Source organism: Podarcis filfolensis, assembly GCF_964270895.1.
Source record: "Podarcis filfolensis genome assembly, chromosome: 16".
NCBI classification, from domain to species: domain Eukaryota; kingdom Metazoa; phylum Chordata; class Lepidosauria; order Squamata; family Lacertidae; genus Podarcis; species Podarcis filfolensis.
The window spans coordinates 35,626,785-35,646,540 of NC_139620.1; the positions used below are offsets into that span (position 1 = coordinate 35,626,785).

Genomic DNA, 19,756 nt, shown 5'->3' on the forward strand with positions numbered 1-19,756 from the left:
CATCTTAGGGACTCCATTCCAGATTCGTGTAGGGTTTACTTCTTAGCCCAGGGGTCAGCAAACTTTTTCAGCAGGGGGCCGGTCCACCGTCCCTCATACCATGTGGGGGGCCGGACTATATTTTGAAAAAAAATATGAACGAATTCCTATGCCCCACAAATAACTCAGAGATGCATTTTAAATAAAAGCACACATTCTACTCATGTAAAAACACACTGATTGCGTGGCGAGTTCTGCCCCCCCCAGTGGAAATAAAAACACATGACACAATTATTAAGGTTAATGGGCTGAATATGGCCACAACTCTATTGGTTACAGGTGATGAGCAGTATTGGCTTAGGCATTGGTCCTAACCAACTATCCGACTTCAGTCCATCCGCTTGAAGTCCGGGAAGGGTTAACCACCATTGGGTGAGTCCTGCTGATGCACATCAACTAGGAACTCCCCCAGGGTCACCAATAGGGGGCGTGCCTTAGGCCCTCACCTCCCTAGGCTTCGGACAGGGCCACGCCCCCCAGAATCCTTTACCGGACTGCCCTTCAATATGCGGGGCAGGTGATGGCACTACCTCCCCTCTTCCATCTACAGAGCAATACCAATGCCTAACCTCCAATACCAAGAAAGTTGTGATTTGCTACGAGGTAGGCAAAAACCAAGTGGCTGGTGCCAATTTGCCAAGTGGAAAAATTCCTACCAGGCCCCTCAACGGCAACCAACCAAGGTCCATAACAAGGTCAAGGAATGGAAACCTTATAGGGCGGGAGGGTGGGAAAAGCAGGAGCAGCTGGCAGGCGGGAAAAGAGGGAGATCCCCAGTTGCGTCCTGCCTTAAATAGGGCAGGCCACACCCCCAGAGCCAGCCAATTGGCTGGCCAGGGTGTGACGCGGCTGGGAATCTCCCCCAATCGCGCGGGGCTGGGCTTCAGCCACCGCACTCGTGGTGGGGCCGTGAAGCCCGCAATCTCACCTCCTCTGCAGGGCGGAAGTGGCTTTCCCGGATCTTCCACGGGCCGGATTGAGAAGGCGATTGGGCTGCACCCCGGGCCTTAGGTTGCCTACCCCTGCCTTAGCCTTTTCTTCTACCCAAGATATCCTGCAAGGCAGCAGAGTTTTAGGACCTGAGTTTTCCTCCTCCTAGATGGGCTAGCTTCCCAGGTGGACAAGCCCCACCTGCCCCTTAGAAAGAATACATAATCCCAATCATTTAGACTAAATTCCAGTGACACCGAGGGTTGGGAAGCATTTTCAGACTGAGAGGGCTCTGTTTCCTTTTTTTAAAAAAAAAAATATTTTTATTCAAGAATTTTTTCCATATAGACATAACATACATAAACATACAAAGACAAAAACAAAACAAAAAACATGTACCATTTCTTATCCTAATTTCTTGTACTGAGAGGGCTCTGTTTCCTTGGAAGAAAGGTCAGTGGAGACTACAGCGTCTTTTAAGACATATGAATTTATTTAGAAATATATACAACTTGAGAACAGGGTGGAGGTGCTCACAGCATTAATTCCCCAATTGTCACAGCTGTGGCTCAAGCACAGAGAGAGGCATGCATCTGTCCCTGCCGGGTCTCCCAACATCTCCCCTTCAGCCTCCAGCCCACTCACAAAGCAACTTTCTAGGCCAGCTCCTCTTTTTGCCCTTTTGGTCATTCCTCTCTTAGATGCAGCTGCTGCAAAGCCTTGGAAGTGCTCATTGGAAAAAGATTGTTTCAGGAAGTGTGAATTATGTAGGTTCACACTCAAATGCAAACCAAGCCAAATTTCTCTCCCTTGCCAACACAATGTCTTCCAGACCTTGCTGGATTTGAACTTCAATCAGTCCTGGCCAACATGTCTTGGGGTGAGGGGTGATAGAAGCTGCTGGCCAATAACAGCTGGATGACCACACAGGTTCCCCGCTGCTGACATCAGGAGCAGTGGCGGAGAGCAGATGGGGGTGTGGCTGGCGTGTGTCCCAGGGGGTGCAGCATGCATCCCGGGGCATGGCGCACCGCCCGTGGGGTGTGGCATGCGTTCCGGGGCAAGATGTGCCGCCCGTGGGGCATGGCATGCGTTCTGGGGGCGTGGCACGCCACCCATTGGGCATGGCATGTGTTCTGGGGGCATGGCGTGCCGCCCGTGGGGGCGTGGTGCACGTCCTGGGGGCGTGATGTGCTGCCTGCAGGGGCATGGCACCCAGCGTGGGCAGGGGGGCAGCTGCAATGGCACCCCACCAGGTTCACGCTGCCAGGGGCGGTGCGCTCCCCCCGCCCCCCTCTTCCTCCGCCAGTGATCAGGAGCGCCTGCTCCCATAGTTCTGCACTGATGGGAAAAGCTCTATTGCTGAACCTAGCCACCATTTTGATTTCCCAGAATGCCTCTGATGGAAGGTCACTCTGGGGCATTGTGGGAAATGGAAACCTTGAGAGCTGGGCCAAGGTCTTCTTGCCCTCCCCTGCAAAAAAACAAAGCTCATGGGGGTTTGCAGGGCAGGCATATGGGGCAGGCCCTATGGCAATGCTGGAGGATGCCAAGCGCTGGCTCTGAGCCCCCAACGCACTGCAAAGGAATGCTCGCAATCCTCCTTGAATCTCACCTCCTCCCTGCCATAAATTAAGCTGCAATTTAAACTCCTCACAATTAGCATCCTCCTTTTACATCACCTTCGAACCCAGAGTGCTTGTCAATTGATCCAGGGTGCCAGATACCTGCCAGAGCCTGACTTGTTAGATACTGACTTTTGTGTGTGTGCGCGCGACTGTCTGGATGGCTTGGTGGATTAAGCACCACTCCTCAGGGATGTCACTTCCAATCCAAAATTGACTGGAGTGATTTAAAGTCTTAATGGATGGCTCAGCGATCCCAAATTAACAATGAGCTGCCACAAGAAAGAAAAAAAGGTAGTTACTGCCCAGTCTTAAGGAGACAAGCTCTTTTTTCTTGTTATTAAGCTTCTGCAATTGTCAGTAGTTAGAAACAGAAGACGATAATCAACTCCGTAAATCAGTGGCTTTCAAACTCCCTGTCCCCAGGGAACCTTTCCAACCTTGGTATTGTTCATTCAAGATGCCCTGAGTGTTGCAGGGAATTATGGGTGATGCTTTAGGGCTCACTGTCTGCTCCCACTTGTGAGAGGCAATCTCTACCCACTCTGCTAGCCTCGTAATTAAGCCTGATTTCTGCTTAGCTTTCCTGGGAAATTATTATTATTATTATTATTTATTTCACTTATGAATTGCTTCCTGTGAAGCGTCTTGGAGCAATTTATGGTGCAACGAAAACAGATACAGAACAACTACATAGATCAAAGCAGCTAGAACAACTTTATCTCTAAAAATAATTTCAAAACAAAACAAAATCTGCACAATTACAAGTAAAACAACGAAAAGCAACAATTACACACAGAGACACACACACAAATATAAAATCAATTTCAATAGAGATATGAACTGGGAGAACAAAGGCCTTCCTTGGCCTGGCTTTTGAGATTTTCATTTCCCACGATGCCCCAGAGTGATTAGTGGCATTCTGGGAAATTCAGAAGGTGCCCTGGTCCAAGAACCTGGTGTGACATGGAGCCAATGGACGCAGGCCAGCAATCAGGGCAAGGAACCAGCAACCGGTTGCAGGCACCATCGTGCATTGGTTGCGGAAAGTCTTACTGAAAGAATCATGTCTTCAACGAGCATCTAAAATAGAACGAATATCACAATTGGAGAGAGATCTGTTGGAATGTAATGTCAAAGTGCTGTCTAAAATGCATTAGATATCATTGGAATGGGAGACAAAGGATGAGCAAGTAAAATCTTCAATGACACATTGGGAATTAGATATTGGTTATATTACAGATATGGAAGCATTGTAACGACCGTGGAATACGGATATAAAATTTACACCATGCTATGGTTTAAGAGAAAATTATATGAAAATGTTATATAGATGGTATCTAACACCAAGTAAATTGGGAAAAAATGTATAAATCAAGTAAATGTTGGGAATGCAAAAAGAAAGGTTTTTTTATCATATGTGGTGGTCTTACAGTAAGGCTAGAGCTTACAGGGAAATGATATATATTGAATTGAAAAAGATGTTTAAAATAACATTTGTAAAAAACTTTCCATTTGGGAATTATAGGGACAGAACTACCCAATTATAGGGACAGAACTACCCAAACTGTGTAGAAATTTATTCATGTATGCGACTACAGCGGCAAGAATGTTATTTGCCCAAAAATGGAAAGAAGAAGCCCTGACAAAAGAAGAATGGATACAAAAGCGTATGGAATATGCAGAAATGGTGAAACCTACCAGAAAAATAAGAAATCAAGGTAATAAACAATTTATAAAAGAATTGAAATAGTTTATTGAATATTTACAAACAAACTGCAAACAGATAAGGACATTGGCTGGACTATTGTAATAACCTACAGTTTCATAAAAGCAAATATTTAAAGTAGATGAATAAAAGAATAAATTTAGAATATGCAGGAAATGTAAAAGAATAATAAGGAACAACAGAAAGAGGAGGAAGTCGAATTTTGAAATGTTAGAATGATTGTAAAACTATTGAAATGCATATAACTGAAAATCATGAATAAAAGACAATAGAGACTGTGCTCTGATTGGGCCAGAATCCTACCAATCTTTTCAGTCAAACAGTGGAGGCTGCTGCATTTGGGAAAATGGAGCCCTGCCCCATCAACACCAGCTGATTCCTCCCACCATTCCTTGGGGTCCAACCAGTCCATGACAATAGCCGTATTCCCTTGGTCGGAAAACCGTTCCCTGATCCACAGCACTCGTTTTTGCTCCTACCAAGTTTTTAAATTTAAATCAGATTTTTAAAATAAAATTCTTTTGGAGGAAAAATCTTTCTAAAGATAATTTTCAATTTAACTTACATTATAGTCCAAAGGCTATTCATCGGGAAATAAGGATTTGTTTTAAGTTTTTCATGTATGCTAAAACTCAGTCTAAGTTGTTTTTTTTTAAAAAAAATATCGTTTAACCACATCAGTTAACAAACATGGATACATATGCTATAATGTTATTGTTTTAGTTAAATAAATAGCTTAAATTGTTACTAAAGGTTATTTTTCTCCTTCCAATAAAGTACAGGAGAAAAGTGGTCCAAATATAAACAGTTAACTTATTAAACCTCACAATAATTTCATAATTATCTGTCTATGTATTTCTAATAGCATAACCAAATCAGTAATTTTTGATATAGCTGTAAAAACTACTCTGAACATTTATTATTCCAAAAATGAAACCTTCATCTGGTTGTAAACATTAAGATTATACCAGCAAGAATGAGTCTTTCTGTAAAATAAGAAGAGAGTTTTAAATCAAGTCTTACTGACTAGTGATTTAAATCGTGATTTAAATAGATTTGATTTAAATCAAATCCACCCTACATGATACGATGAAGTCCCTCAATGCCCATGGAAACGCAAGTTTTACAGAAATCACTGTGCACAGTCACATCCCCCCTCGCCAACCACGTTTTACTAATCACAAGGAATAACTCGTGCTTGACTCTCTCTCTCTCTCATTCCCTAACAGGATGTACTTAAAGCTTCATAAAACGATAGATGATGATAGATAGATAGATAGATAGATAGATAGATGATAGATAGATAGATGATAGATAGATATAGATAGATGATGATAGATAGATAGATGATAGATAGATATAGATAGACCCACACTGGAAGAATGGCAGATGAAGGTGATAGACTACATGGGCCTGGCAGAAATGACGAGCAGAATCCGAAACCAGGGAAGAGAAGCAGCGCAAGAAGAATGGAAAAAGTTCAAGGACTATTTAAAGAAATATTATAAAATTAACGAAAGTTAGAATGATGTTGGACTGGAAAGTAAATGGTTACTATTAGCAAGGGTTAAGACAAGGAGAATAAGGAAGATTAGATTAAATTTAAATTAAAATAAGGGAAGATTTGCTGAGTAATTGATAAGAATTTGGAATACAGAAAAGGGAGGCATGAGGAAGTCGGGGAAGAAAGGCATAAGAAAATAAGATATGAAATGGTACATGTTTTTTGTTTTGTTTTTGTTTTTGTCTGTTTATGTATTTGTTATATGTTTGTTGTTGTTATAAAAACCTTTAATAAAAATTATTTAAAAAAAAGATGATAGATAGATAGATATAGATAGATAGATAGATAGATAGATAGATGATAGATAGATAGATATCTCATAGCCAGATTTTTGGGGGGTTGGAGGTTGGGGGTGATGGCGAAGTGGAGGGAGAAACAAAGGCATTACTTCTACCACTGAGAAATGAATCACAATTGCTTTCGAGATCTGCAGGCACGAGAGCCTTCCTTTAATTCCCTTTTGCAAATGCAGAGACCTATTACAATGTGTTCAATGGTGCCAACGACTGTGCGATTCAGAGGACAAAAATAATAAAAGAAAGCATCCGAAATTTGCACAAAGTACTGAATACAAATTACTCGCCACTTCCCTTCTATGGAGCCTGAGCTTCTCGCGGCCAAACGCGAAGGAGATTTATGAAGCTCCACAAAAATGCAGTATTGCAATTATTATATTCTGAGGTAGCGACCAGTTTCCAGGAAATGTGAAGCTGGTGTAAACATCAACTTGAAGAAATAAACTCCAACTCAAGATGTGGACATCAATCAATATAAATACGACCCCCCCCTTCCCGGTGGACATGTCAGAGTGACACCCTTGCCCCAGCCAACATTGTTAGTGGAATGTCTTGGCAGGAGCAAAGTCAAAGCAGCCATATGTCTTTGCTGTATGGCATCTGTTCAGTTACACCCAAGAGAGACACCCTTTCAAAGTGTTTGTTATGGCCCAGCTTAAGGGCACATAAAAAATAAAACAGAAACCGTGGATGCGGTATGGGGAAGAGTCATAATTATTGAGACTGCAGAACTGGAGTTTGACTCCTCACCTGCTGTTGTTAGCACTGGGAGGAAAGTTCTGGTCCCCTCCCCCCTTTAAAACAAGTGTTTTTACACACACGATGGATTAACTGATTAAGGGTGTGGTCAGTAAACGAACCACGGCCCCTGAAGTCCCATGGAAATGAACAGGACATGAATGAAACAATCGTAATTAACTCGACCTCCTCATTCCAATGGGACCACTGCCTAACTTGCTTTCTCTGGAACTAGGCCCATAAGTCAGACCGAGAATGATTTCCACAATCCAACGGCATTCCTAGTATGCATGTGTTTGCATCTGAATGTGTTACGCATAGGTGTGCATGCATATAATTCCAAGAAAACGTATCATATTGATGCATCACTGATTATCCGTATCTGTGAATACTGTCCTCTCGCAGGGGGAAAACCCTGCAATCGTTCTAGTGTCCACTGTATGATACATTTCAACTGGTACCACAGAGAGCAGGTGATACAGAGGGGGGGAAATCAGTAAGTGTCATTAATCACAAAAATCTGATCGGCTTGGCTGGTTTGATCCATCCATGCTGGGTTCCTGTATCTTGACGCAAAGTGCGTCACTGAAGCATCAGCACAAGGTTCTGATACGCTTTCCTTTCATGTTCCCATGAGTGGTGCTTCGTGACGTACTCCTTTGCCTTCATTACAATCTCTTTGTGCAGAAATGGGTCGCCGATCAGGCTTTTAGACAGCTGGACAAACTCCTGAAAAGGTGAGAAATAGCTGTTGTTATTATCCCACTGCCAATATCCAAAAGGACTCAAAGGAGATTACACTCTATCAACTTGCCACGTTGCAAGGGAACAGGAATAGCGGCCTTACAGATTGTCAGATCATCAAGCGCAGTATTGTCTACATGGACTGGCAAGTGGTTCTCCAGGATTTGAGGCCATGGCGTTTCCAGACCTACCTGAAGATGCCATGGACCTAACCTGGGACCTTCTGCATGAAAAGCAGGTTTTCTGCCTCTGGTCTATGGAAGCGAGCAGGTTAAGGGGAAGGGCTTTCCAGGGGCTGCCTGGAACAGAGATAAAAACGGGGGTTTATTAATGATGCAACTCTTACCACTTTGAAGCTGGCTCAATTCCAGCCATGTAGAAGCCTGAGCCCAACCTGGCTCCCTCGAGATGTTTCGGACGACTGCTTCCAACAGCCTGATTGTGCTGGATAGGATTGTGTGAGTTGTGCCTAAAACATCTGAAGGGCACCAGGTTGGGGAAGGTTGGTCCAATGTGTCTATAAACACACTTCTCTGTCCTCCATCTAAGCCAGGAAGAAGCATTATCACCAAGTTCAAGAACATTTTCTTCTAAGATGCCAACAGTAAAAAGAGAATGGAAGCACAATACGACCCAGTGATTGCAAAATTAACTGAATAGGTTAGACTGAGGGAAGGAGGCAAACGCAGGGCCAATCTGAAAGATTAGGGTCTCCTTTTATGACATATACGGAGCAGAATTATCACATACAATAGCTTTAACATTTCTTCACAGGTGAGATGAAAGATAGCAAATGCAGAAAGAATAGCACTGATGATTAATATGTATTGGATACTTACTAAGAATGAAATCATAATAGGATGTGTTCTGCAAGAATAACAGTTTCCAGAACACATAATCTTTGCTTCCGTATGCTTTTGTGCAGAAAAAAACGACACACATACATGCAAATGAATAAAACAACACATTCCAGGGAGGCAAAAACAGTCAAGAAGGTGCAGTGCAGGCCGGTGAGGGGCGTGGCCTGGGGAGAATCCTGAGGGCCAGACAAAGAACATGGAGGGCCACATATGGCCCAAGGACCTGAGATTTGCCACCCCTGAAACAGAACTTGCTTTTCAAACTTTGGCAAGTTCTCCTTTCCAGCGACGGTCAAGGGATGGTCTAAAATCCTTTTTGCGTGGAATCCTTTTTCCTCAAATAAAAAGGAAGGGCTGGTGGTCAGGGAGGATTCTGTTGTGGCTATCATTTGCATAATGCCATCTCTCCACCAATGTCACCCCCACAATAAGCCTAGGGAGGGTAGGGGAGTGCAGGATCTGGCCCACCAGCTGGATCCAGTCTCTCCCTGCATTTGGGGCATGCATAAATGAAGGAGGTGTGAGACCAGTATCCAAAGTTGTTTAATGTTCAGGAACGTTCCTGTACGGAGGCCACGAAGGACTAGCCGAACTTGCAGACTCAAGATCTATGGACAATAAGCAACCTCTGCCTGAGATCAAGCCGTTCTGTCTCTCCAACGCACACCAGGGGTGCGGAGGTGAGTTCCACGTTGATACAAGTACCTTTTTCCCGGAAAAACCAATTGCATTTGTTAACAAAGAGATTCATTTGTGAAGACCGCGGGGAACAATGAACTCTCCAGGGAGAAAAATGTTAGGCACAATCGTTTTATCGGAAGGAGGGGTGGGAGGAGGGTCAGGAGCAAGGGAAGCACGACTGCCAAAGTCTAATGAAAACAGAGAATCTACCTTCCTCAGACTTGACTTAATAGTATGCATTAATCATAGGCACTCTGAACAAAAATGCATTTTACACTCTGCAGTTTTATTTAATCTCTTGGTGTTCGGTTTTTTCTTTTCTTTACGGAGCACGTTATTATTGCACTTAGCTGATTTTTGGAGGCCAGAATTTAATTTATAGAATCAACAGGATTAATACTCTCACACACCCCTCCTTTCCAAGCCTAATTAAGACTACCACTTAATTGGGATATAGGGTGAAGCTTCAAAAGCAAAGGTTGCGTGCGAAGGAGACATGCTGGGGACTTAAAATCAAAGTGATAGTTGGGTTTTGCTGCTGTTCTTGCTGCTACCTGGGTGCCAGTTGCCTTTAGAATACTAAACACTAACCAGATGGGAGTTAGAACCTAGGAAGCTGCCTTAAATATTTGACCCCTTGGACCAAGACTGGATGGATGGGATATTGCCCGCTCTTGATGTGGTTGCACTCCCCCTGAAGGAGCAGGTACATAGCTTGGGGGTACTTCTGAATCCATGCTTGAGTAGCCTCGGTGGCACAGAGTGTCTTCCTCGTGTGCCTCCTCCACAAGAGGTCTAGAGGGTGGCAACAAAAGAACAGGCCTTTTCTGTGGTGGCTCCCCATTTGTGGAATGCTATGGCTTTCCCAGTAGTGATGTATGGAAGTGAGAGCTGGACCATAAAGAATGGGTGATCACTGAAGAATTGATGCTTTTGAATTATGGCGCTGGAGGAGACTCTTGAGAGTCACATGGACTGCAAGAAGATCAGACCTATCTATTCTGAAGGAAATCAGCCCTGAGAGCTGACTGAAAGGACAGATCCTGAAGCTGAGGCTCCAATACTTTGGCCACCTCATGAGAAGAGAAGACTCCCTGGAAAAGACCCTGATGTTGGGATAGATGGAGGACACAAGGAGAAGGGGACGACAGAGGATGAGATGGTTGGACAGTGTTCTCGAAGCTACCAGCATGAGTTTGACCAAACTGCGGGAGGCAGAGAGGAGCAATTGCCCCAGAACTTAATGAAGAAATGTCTGCAGGTATGATGGAGATCTAAGGTGGACATTGCCGTTTGTTGCTGCAGGATATTAGCACCTGCAAATTCAATTAAAATGTTAATAAATGAGAGACTGCTTTGTCATGACTCAAAAGAAGTCACACGTATTATAGATGGAGGGCACAAGGAGAAGGAGAGGATGGAGGACGAGATGGTTGGACAGTGTTCTCGAAGCTGCTAACATGAGTTTGACCAAAATGTGGGAGGCAGTGGAAGACAGGAGTGCCTGGTGTGCTCTGGTCCATGGGGTCACGAAGAGTCGGACACGACTAAACAACAACAACAACTCCTCCTCCCCAGGGAGGTTCACCTGCGCCATTCTCATATATCTTTCAGTGACAGGCAAAAAATTTACTCTATAACCAGGCTTTGGCCTTTAAGTCTCTGTGGCCTTTTAGTTGTTTTTAATGCATTTCAGTTTCCCTTTGGTTTTAATGTTTCTCTGTGTGGTTGCTCATTTGTTGATTGCTTGGTTGCTGTGGGTTGCCTTGGACAAGATAAAGTGACTAACAAATTTAATATATCATCATCATCGGTCCATCCAGGTCAGTACTGTCTGTGCTGACCACTAGGGGCTCCCTAGGATTTCAGACAGGGGATCTTGCAAAGTCCTACCTGGAGATGGCGGGGGATGAACCTGGGGCCTTCTGCAGGCAAATAAGGTGTTCTACTTTGGAACCACACCTTCCCCATTCTTTAAAATGTGATCCATCCTTCAGGCCCCTTTCAAGTGAAAAGGTATTGTCCAAGGTCTCCCCTGGAGACTTCCATCTCTCCCATCACCATTCTTAAGTAGCTGCTAGTACCCAGGTGCCTGGCAGGACCCCACTGGCAATAAACCCACCCTGCCCTTGCTGGAGTTGGTACTGCTTTGACCTCCCCACAAATCTGTTTCCCTGGCCACAGGCTTATTCGCTGGCAGCGGCCAGGTTTTCAAAGCTGCCAGCCACCTGAGGTTTCCCCAAATACCCTGGAGTGTCTGATGTAGAACTGCTCAGCGGTGTTGTGGGAAACTGATTTGAGGATGCAGAACTCTCTTCCCCTAAAAGTAGGGAGGTAGGAAGGCGTCAATTTCCATTCTGAGCCATGTTTGTCACATACAGCAGCGCTTCCGTTCTGCTACAGTTCGGCTTCTGAAGGAAATATGTCATTTGGCTTGCTGTCTGTTGTGGCAGAACTTTATGAAATAAATTAGATAATAATACAGAAAGTGAGGTGAATAACGGTTTTTGTTGGAAACCGAATTACAGCAGAACAGTGTTAGTCGCAAAGAAGATGGGTAATTATTACATTATTCCATGCCACTCACTTCAGTGCAAAGGAAACGCAATACAAATGGAGGGGGGACCCAACATGAATTACGTGTCATTTGATATCAATGGTGATCATATCCTGCACCACTGAATACCATAACCCCAACCTATATAGGTTTAAATTCCAGCATTATTTATTATTATTATTATTATTATTATTATTATTATTATTATTATTATTGATTGCATTTATACTCCACCTTTCCTGAAAGGAGTTCAAGGTGGCACAGGTAGTTCTCCTCCCCATTTTATCCTCACAACAACCCTGTGAGCTAGGTCAGGCTGAGAGTGAGTGATGGGCTCAAGGTCATCTAGCGAGCTTCATGGCTGAGTGGGGATTTGAACCCTCATCTCCCAGGGTCGTAGTCCAACACTCTAGCTCAGGGGTAGGCAACCTAAGGCCCATGGGCTGGATGTGGCCTAATCACTTTCTCAATCCGGCCTGCGGACGGTCCAGGAATCAGTGTGTTTTTACATAAGTAGAATGTGTCCTTTTATTTAAAATGCATCTCTGGGTTATTTCTGGGGCATAGGAATTCGTTCATCCCCCCCCCAATATAGTCCGGCCCACCACATGGTCTGAGGGACAGTGGACCGGCCCACGGCTGAAAAAGGTTGCTGACCCCTGCTCTAGTTGTTACACAACACTGGCTCTCAATGCAAGTGTGCATTGAGTCATTACTTCTTTTTTTACCTGGGGGTTTGAGTATAGCAGCCCAGTTGTCTTGTGCACGATTATTGCAGCATTCCCTGGGATATTCCTTGCCATCACCGGAACATTTAAATCCATTGCCTAGTGGAGAAACACAGAGAAGAAAAAGGCTTAGGGTTAGTAAGGTAGAGCTGGAAATTTGCAGAAGATTGTGGAGCAGGGTTCTGAACACAGGCTTCTTGCTGGGGAATCTGGTTGGCTGCTGTGACAGCAGGATTATGGAACTGATGGCCCACTGGCCTGATCCAGCAGGGGTCTTCTTGTGTGCTTATGAATACATCATCTGGGTTTATTTGGGCTCGAGAGCACTGGCGGATCTGCCAGAGGTTAATCTTCACGAGGGACATAAATTTCCAGCAACCACCAGAGCATAGAATGGCATGAGGTAAATCCTCAATATCTCTGGGGAAGCGCATGGAGCCCGCTTGCGCACTTGTCAAGCGGACCCCCCCCCCCCGCCCGCCCGACCTGAAATTTTAATTACCGCCGCCAGCCTCAGAAATCCTGAAAAACATGTGGTGCCTTTGAGCGCTTAATGGCTCATCTTGTACAAATTACTGCGGTGTCAGACAACAGAAAGAAATCCACTCTCCAGGTTGTTCAATCCATACCGATTCACTGGCACTTAGGAGAGAATGTGCTTTTAATTACTGTCATTATCGTGGGGGACGTGATTTCCCCGTGGTGTAATCGGCCCGGAAGGAAAGCATGACAAGTTTGGGGGTTTTCTTGGGGTGGGGTAGAAAACAGAAAAAGTGGATTACTTGAGCTTGCCTGCACACTGGCGCACAAACACATTAGTAGGAAGGACGGCTCTGTTTCATTGATTAATTGGCTAACAGTGTGCTGCTAAACTTATCTACGCAGAAGTGAGCCCCACTGACTTCAATGGAACGTGTTTGCCAGTAAGCAGGGGAACTTTGCTCAAGCATTTTTTCACTGCCTATGCTGAGGCAGCCAAAACAGCCACAAATGGCATTGCAGGCTCTGCAATTCCATGATTTCTATGACTATTAGGAAGGGAGAAGGGTGATTCTATGAAGTTTGCTCCAGTGATGGTTCTAACTGCCATCATCTCAGCCTGAATTCTTTCCAGCAAAGGGAGACGTTAAGGCAGGACTAGGGATTATTTCCAGTCTGGGGGCCAGATCCCTTTCTGAGCAACCAGGTAAAAACTTCTTTTAGGTTCCCAGTGGGTTGGGGGGCAGGTGTCTGTTCTACAGCCCTAAGAGGTATCTGATGGAGTGGACAAACCTCACCTAGCCAACCTACTGGAATTGGTTTCTCTGTTGGATTGCACAGTGGTGAGACTCTGGTCACTTGCTGCACAAATAGCTGTGTCTGCCCTGCTCTTCACAAGGAAGAAGGCTCTTCACAAGGAAGGTGAGGGCATGTGGCGCTTGCTGGATTAATGCTTTAGCTCGCGCTTAGCGCCATGCATTTAACTTCTCTTGCACTTGCTCTTGATTTCTGTAACCTGACACTCGCCTAATGCACTGATCTGATCTGAAAATCACAAGATTTGTGAGTCTGAGTTTTTCACTGGACTGGGAGGGCCAGGACACCAACAAATTTTCAGTCTTCCAATGGGGAGCATAAAACTGGGAATGGGGTGAGTGGTAATTTCAGCCCAGACACTTGGGAGCGACGAAGGATATGCATAAAACAAGCAGGTTTTTTTTTTCCAGGAGGAACTTGCCAGATCTCAGTTTCAGCACTTCTCAGGTGAGTTCTGGCACCTCTCAGGCAGGCGCCATTGCCATTCTTAGAGAAAGAGGGAGGGGTTAATGGTGAGTACTGCCACCTTTTTTCCTAAAAAATAGCCCTGAAAACAAGGAAAGTGAGGGTACATAACAGAAGCAGGATGAAGTCTTTCCTTCTGAGTGTGCATTTGCATCAGAATTTGAACCAGGAACCCCTTTAATCTGTGGACCAGCATCTCATGTGGTGAGCCACTTTAAACACAATCTGGAAGCAGATAGGTCTCTCTCAGGTCTTAGCTTGGCTGCACCCCATTTATCAAAAAAGGTTGTTCCTGATCTGATCTGACTCAACCATAAACAAACCTGTCTCTTTGCCTGGCTAACATTTATGCTTCCATGAATATGCTTTTCTGATCCATTTGCACTTGACCCACAGTTTGTTTTTGTTTTTTAGAAGAGAGGTGGCCACTATGGTAAGTGTCCTAGATGGGCTTTTGATCTAACCCACAGCAGAGCTCTTCTTATGAGTCCACCAAACCCTCTTGATAGAAGGTTGGACGTCCTCATAGCTCAAATCCACCCACGGAAGTAGTGTTGGCTGAACAAGATGGTCCTGAATTTATTTTTTTAATCAGTGGAGTCCAAGCGCTGTCTGAGGCTTCACTTTCATTTTCTGGAGCAGTTTTTCAGCCCTGGTTAATGAAAACAAGGTTTTGACAGATGGTCATTCCTCCTGTTGACCATCTCAGGTAGGGTTGCTGTTTTTTCTCCTAATTAAAATAGCACTGTTGTTCAAGAGCTATCTTCTCTTTCCTTTCTAGGCAGATGGTGCTACTTCACTGTCAGGGCCAAGAGTATCGCCCATGGGAAAGATGGACAAAATAATCCTTTACCAAAAATAACACAAAATGGTAATGAGAAGAACTGAGAAATGGGCGGCTTCACCTCTTATGAAGTTCCTACCTCAGGAAGGGTGATCCCTAAAGAAAAGGAAGTGGGACAGACCCAAATTATCCCCTATAACAACCTTAGAAATGAATGAATAAATCTAGCCAAAATAGAACACCTTAGTCACCTCCTCCCTGCCCCCAATAAATTCTGAAATATTGTGTGATACTACTACTTTGAAGTGCCTATATTTTCAAGCCTTTACTAGCATGTGAATGAGAAGCTGGTGGTGATTTATTTGTTTGTTTGTTTTTAATAAGGCTAGGCAGAAATTCTCTCCCTCCTTCTGGTTTTGCAGCCCAATTCAACCCAGCAACAGATTGGAGAGACAATCCAGCAATGGATAAGATCTGTTGAAAGGCGTCAGGGTTGTTGATGAATCTTTGAGTAGGCAAGAAAATGCCATTCTTGCACCTGGATCACTTTTGGACCAACACAGCTTGATTGGAAATCAGGAGCATGGCCAGAAATTGAACTATGGCATGATCCAACAGGAACGTACTGTAATTATTTTCCTTATGGAATGGAGGAAGTTCTGTTTCAGACTCTGTGTACAGATTTTCTCCATCATCCCTTCCCACTCCGTGCATGAATGCTTTGCACTTCTTTTCTGAGGAAGGTAGTTTAGCACAAGGGGATCTGGCCTGTCGACGATGATCCAGATTTTATTTCCAAGCTTCTCAGGTAGGGAACCCTCGAGACCCTTTGGCCTTTGGAAGGCTGATTAGAGGAAAGTGTTGAAAGAAACTGGAGATTTGTGCTTCTTTCCCCCTACCCCACTTTTTTCTTTTCCCCTGAATTTAAAAACTTTTTTCTTTTCAAGCATAAGTCAAGGTGCTTTCATTAGTGTTTAAAGCCCCAAACATAGCTGTCAACTTACAGATTTGAAAATAAGGGACCAGCAGCCTCGAAAATAAGGGATCAGCAGCCAAAATAAGGGATTTTAGTCAACCAGCAGCGAAACGAAGCCTCAAGCAGTGGTTCCCACAGTGCAGCAACCCGGCAAAGGGGATGCAGCAAGGAAAACTACCGTCACCTCTCCGCTGGGAAGCACTGAGCAAAGGCGAGTCCCCAGGCAACGCGGCCGATTTGATCGGCACAAGGCATGCAAGCTCCACCCCCCAGTCGTTCTTAGACTCCTTATTGGATGAGCAACGCAGCCAAGCAACACACAGTTGGAGCCTCTCTCCCTGGCCGGCAGGGAGGGAGGGAGAGGAGCTGCTTCCTTTGAAACCCGGGAAATTCAAGGGACATCAGCAATAAGGGACAGCAGCAGGACACGGCGCTGGGATAAGGGACTTTCCCGCCAAATAAGGGACGGTTGACAGCTATGGCCCCAAATGACTTAGGCCCCAAATACCTGGAACAAACACCTCCATTCCTACAGACCCTCTTGGGTGCTAAGGCTGATGGAAGAAGACCCTGTGGTTGTTCTACCAAGCTCCAAAGTCTCTTTTTTGGGGGGGGGAGAGAGAGAACGTTCTCTGTAGCAGCCTCTAAGGGACATGGAATGGTTGGACACAGAGAAGTGGTGGGAGGAACCAGATGGGAAACTGCCAAGGGGAGAAGGCCCATAGCCAGGGGTTTGGTGGTGGGACAACAATGAATGGGCAGAGGGAGAAGAGAGAGAAGACTGGGAGGAGGAGGTGTCAGAAGCTGAAGAGGTAACAGGGTTTAGTGAGCAGGAAGAGTCTGTGGCATAGAGAAGTCCAGAAGCAGGACAGAAAGCAGGCCAAGAGGCTGAGAGGAACCAGGGTGTCTCTCCCTCCTGCTGCAACAACCTCACCTCCCCCTGGTCTCCCAGGACCAGGAGAGGCATGAAGTGGGAGAAGCAAAGGCTGGCAGGTGGTCTCAGATTGCTTGGGGAAAACCCAGGAAAGGAGGAGAATTAGACAGCTGTGGGAAGGGGCGGATCTTCAGCCTCTGCAACTGCCTCATATGGGCAAGACCTACCAAAGAAGAGTTGCTGTGCTCATTAGGCCTGACATTCCTATGCAGAGTTAACTCCACTTGATAATAAAGAGTTAACGCCACTTGCTCAGTGTGATTTACTGCTGGTTTGCTCCTGCCGCTAAGTTGTGGACCTCCTTCCCCACAGACCTGTTCCTGACCTTTCACTATGCAGATTTGTACAGTTTCCAGCTTCTGCAGAAGACGCATCTTTTTACAGTAGCCTTTGGCATTTTTTAGGACCAACCCTACATTGTGACTGTGACTTGCTATCAATGTGAGGCCTAGAAACTCCTCTTTTCTCGAAAAGCTGGGACACTCAGTCTCCCAAGAGAGCTGCTATCAATTCTTATTACGCAAGAATACCTTGCTTCTGTCCGTCGCTGCAGTAAGATGATAAAAAAAATAGCGATAGGATTATCAAGAAAGCAAGGCGGGTCTCTGCTTACTAAAACAGGGCAGCAGAGACGAAAAGTCAAGCCAAAATAAATTACACAAAGCATGGCCACTATTATGTAAATATAGATGTAGAAATATTACACATTACAAGCATTGTTCAGGCATTATGACACACAAGTAGAATTGCTTGCTGGCCCTGCACCCACCACTGTGTCTTCCCTGATGGCAAGAGCTGTTTAATAGCGGAATAGACTCCCTTGGAAGGCTGAACAGAGATTGGATGGCCAACTGTCATGGATGCTTTAGCTGTGATGATTGCAGTGCAGAAGATTGGGCTAGGTGGCCCTTGGGATCACTTCCAACTCTACAATTTTGGGACAGGGGAGGCCTGTTGATTTTGCTAGCCCCAAATTTGAATGAGGTTACTGGGGTGAGTTACAATTAAATCAGTTAAAAGAAATCTTTGTCAAGAAAACGGTGTAGGTCCATTTCTCTCTCTCTCTCTGATGTCAAAAGCCAGGGTAAAGTGGTGTGTCTTCAGCATCCAACAAAAGCTACATCATGAAGGTGCCAGGTGCATCTATATGCAGAGGGAACGTCACAATTTCAGGGATGCCACAGAGAAGGCTCTGTCCTAGGTTGCAGCCGCCCCCTGAACCTCTGAGGGTGCTGGAAGTACCAAGAGGGCCCCCTCTGCTGATCTTGGCACCTGAGATGGACTATAAGGAAGGAGGTTGTCTCTCTACATCAGGCATAGGCAAACTCGGCCCTCCAGATGTTTTGGGACTACAACTCCCACCATCCCTGGCCACTGGTCCTGTTAGCTAGGGATCATGGGAGTTGTAGTCCCAAAACAGCTGGAGGGCCGAGTTTGCCTATGCCTGCTCTAAATATTGCTGGACAACAGCTCCCATCGCTCCTGACGATTGACGATTTTGATTGAGACCGACAAACAACAAGACGAAGGCCACAGTTTCCCATTCCTCACCCGCTGAGCATTTGTTAATTTCACAGGCCGGCTGCAACTGCGAGTTGCTAACTGTTCCTGCATAATGTTTTAGAGAAAGCCCTTGTGTTTTGCGGGCAGACAGGGAAGCTGATGGAGATTTCAAACCAGCCGAGCAAGGGAACGTTCAACGTGAAGGTCAATGTTCAGATGCAATTACCTCTAAGATTGTGGCCGACATCCCCTCCGAAATGGAACTGTTGACAACGGCAAAGCATTTTTTCACAAGAGCATGCAGGTCTTCTTGAGAGATCTCCTGCAGCAAATGCACCCCATCAGCCCTACCAAGCAAAGATGGTTTAGTCTGTTAGTTGGCCTCCAGACACTGGACTTCAGAGTCGTCTGGAGATATTGGATGGCAGAAAGATTTCAGGTTGAGCTGGAATGAAACCTGGGAATTTCTGTGCACAAAGCAGATGCTCTAGCACTAATCTGTGGCCCCTCCCCATAAATTCAGGAACATCCACATAAAACGTCTTCTGCAAAGCGCCACATATTTTGGTGGTGTTATATCAAAATAAATAAATACTTAACACACACACCTTCCAAGACAGGATTAATCTCCCTTCTCCTGAAATGTTCCCAACCTCCCCTGCAGCTCCTCCACCCATAAACTGAAACGTAAACATTTCGGATTTCAATTTTGGATTATAAATGGCTAATTTTGCTCAGAAGCCTCTTTTTCAGAGCTCTTTTTAGAGTTATCTATCAGCTGGCAAGCTGGTTTGCCTTTTCCAGCTTGGGTGAAAATCCAAGCCAGAGAAGAATTATGGGGTTATAATGCTTGTCTTGTATTCAAGGTGAATGTTACGAGCCCTTAACACTCATAATTCTGAGCCAGAAAATGTATGCTTCAGTAAAATCGCCACCTCAAACTGAAGTGAACATAGGAGGTCTCAGTAGGAATCGAGCTTCTCAAGTAAATCTGAGCAACACGGAAAGAGATTTGTTTGCAATGAGAATTTGGGGAAAATAAATATAGCTATACATTTTTCTATTTATTTTTTTTAAAAAATCTCCAAATTAGGAGCCTACCTTTTAATTTTCTCTTTGACTTCCTCTGCAAACAGTGGATCAACCTACGGCAGGGGAAATAAAACACAGGAAACTTATGAGCAGCAAATCATCCTGCACATTGGGAAAATATTAATGGGCTGAGGTTGCAGTTTTGCTGGATACCAGGGGTGGGGAACTCTAGGACTCAGGCAAAATGTGGCCCTCCGGGCCCCTTCATCCGGCCC

General features: G+C 45.0%; 1 protein-coding gene across 2 annotated transcripts in view; it reads right to left on the bottom strand.

Annotated features, from left to right (window-relative positions):
• Positions 1-6,305: 6,305 nt before the first annotated feature.
• The window catches only part of GLT1D1 (glycosyltransferase 1 domain containing 1), a 58,041-nt gene continuing 44,590 nt past the window's right edge, over positions 6,306-19,756 (bottom strand). For both annotated transcript variants that reach the window (XM_083590520.1, XM_083590521.1), the window contains 4 exons: positions 19,551-19,594; positions 18,676-18,796; positions 12,492-12,590; positions 6,306-7,650 (listed from right to left, as the gene is read on the bottom strand). In XM_083590520.1, coding sequence (XP_083446646.1) covers positions 7,504-7,650; positions 12,492-12,590; positions 18,676-18,796; positions 19,551-19,594 — 411 coding nt within the window. In that variant the 3' untranslated portion in view covers positions 6,306-7,503. The remainder of the gene's footprint in view (positions 7,651-12,491; positions 12,591-18,675; positions 18,797-19,550; positions 19,595-19,756) is intronic.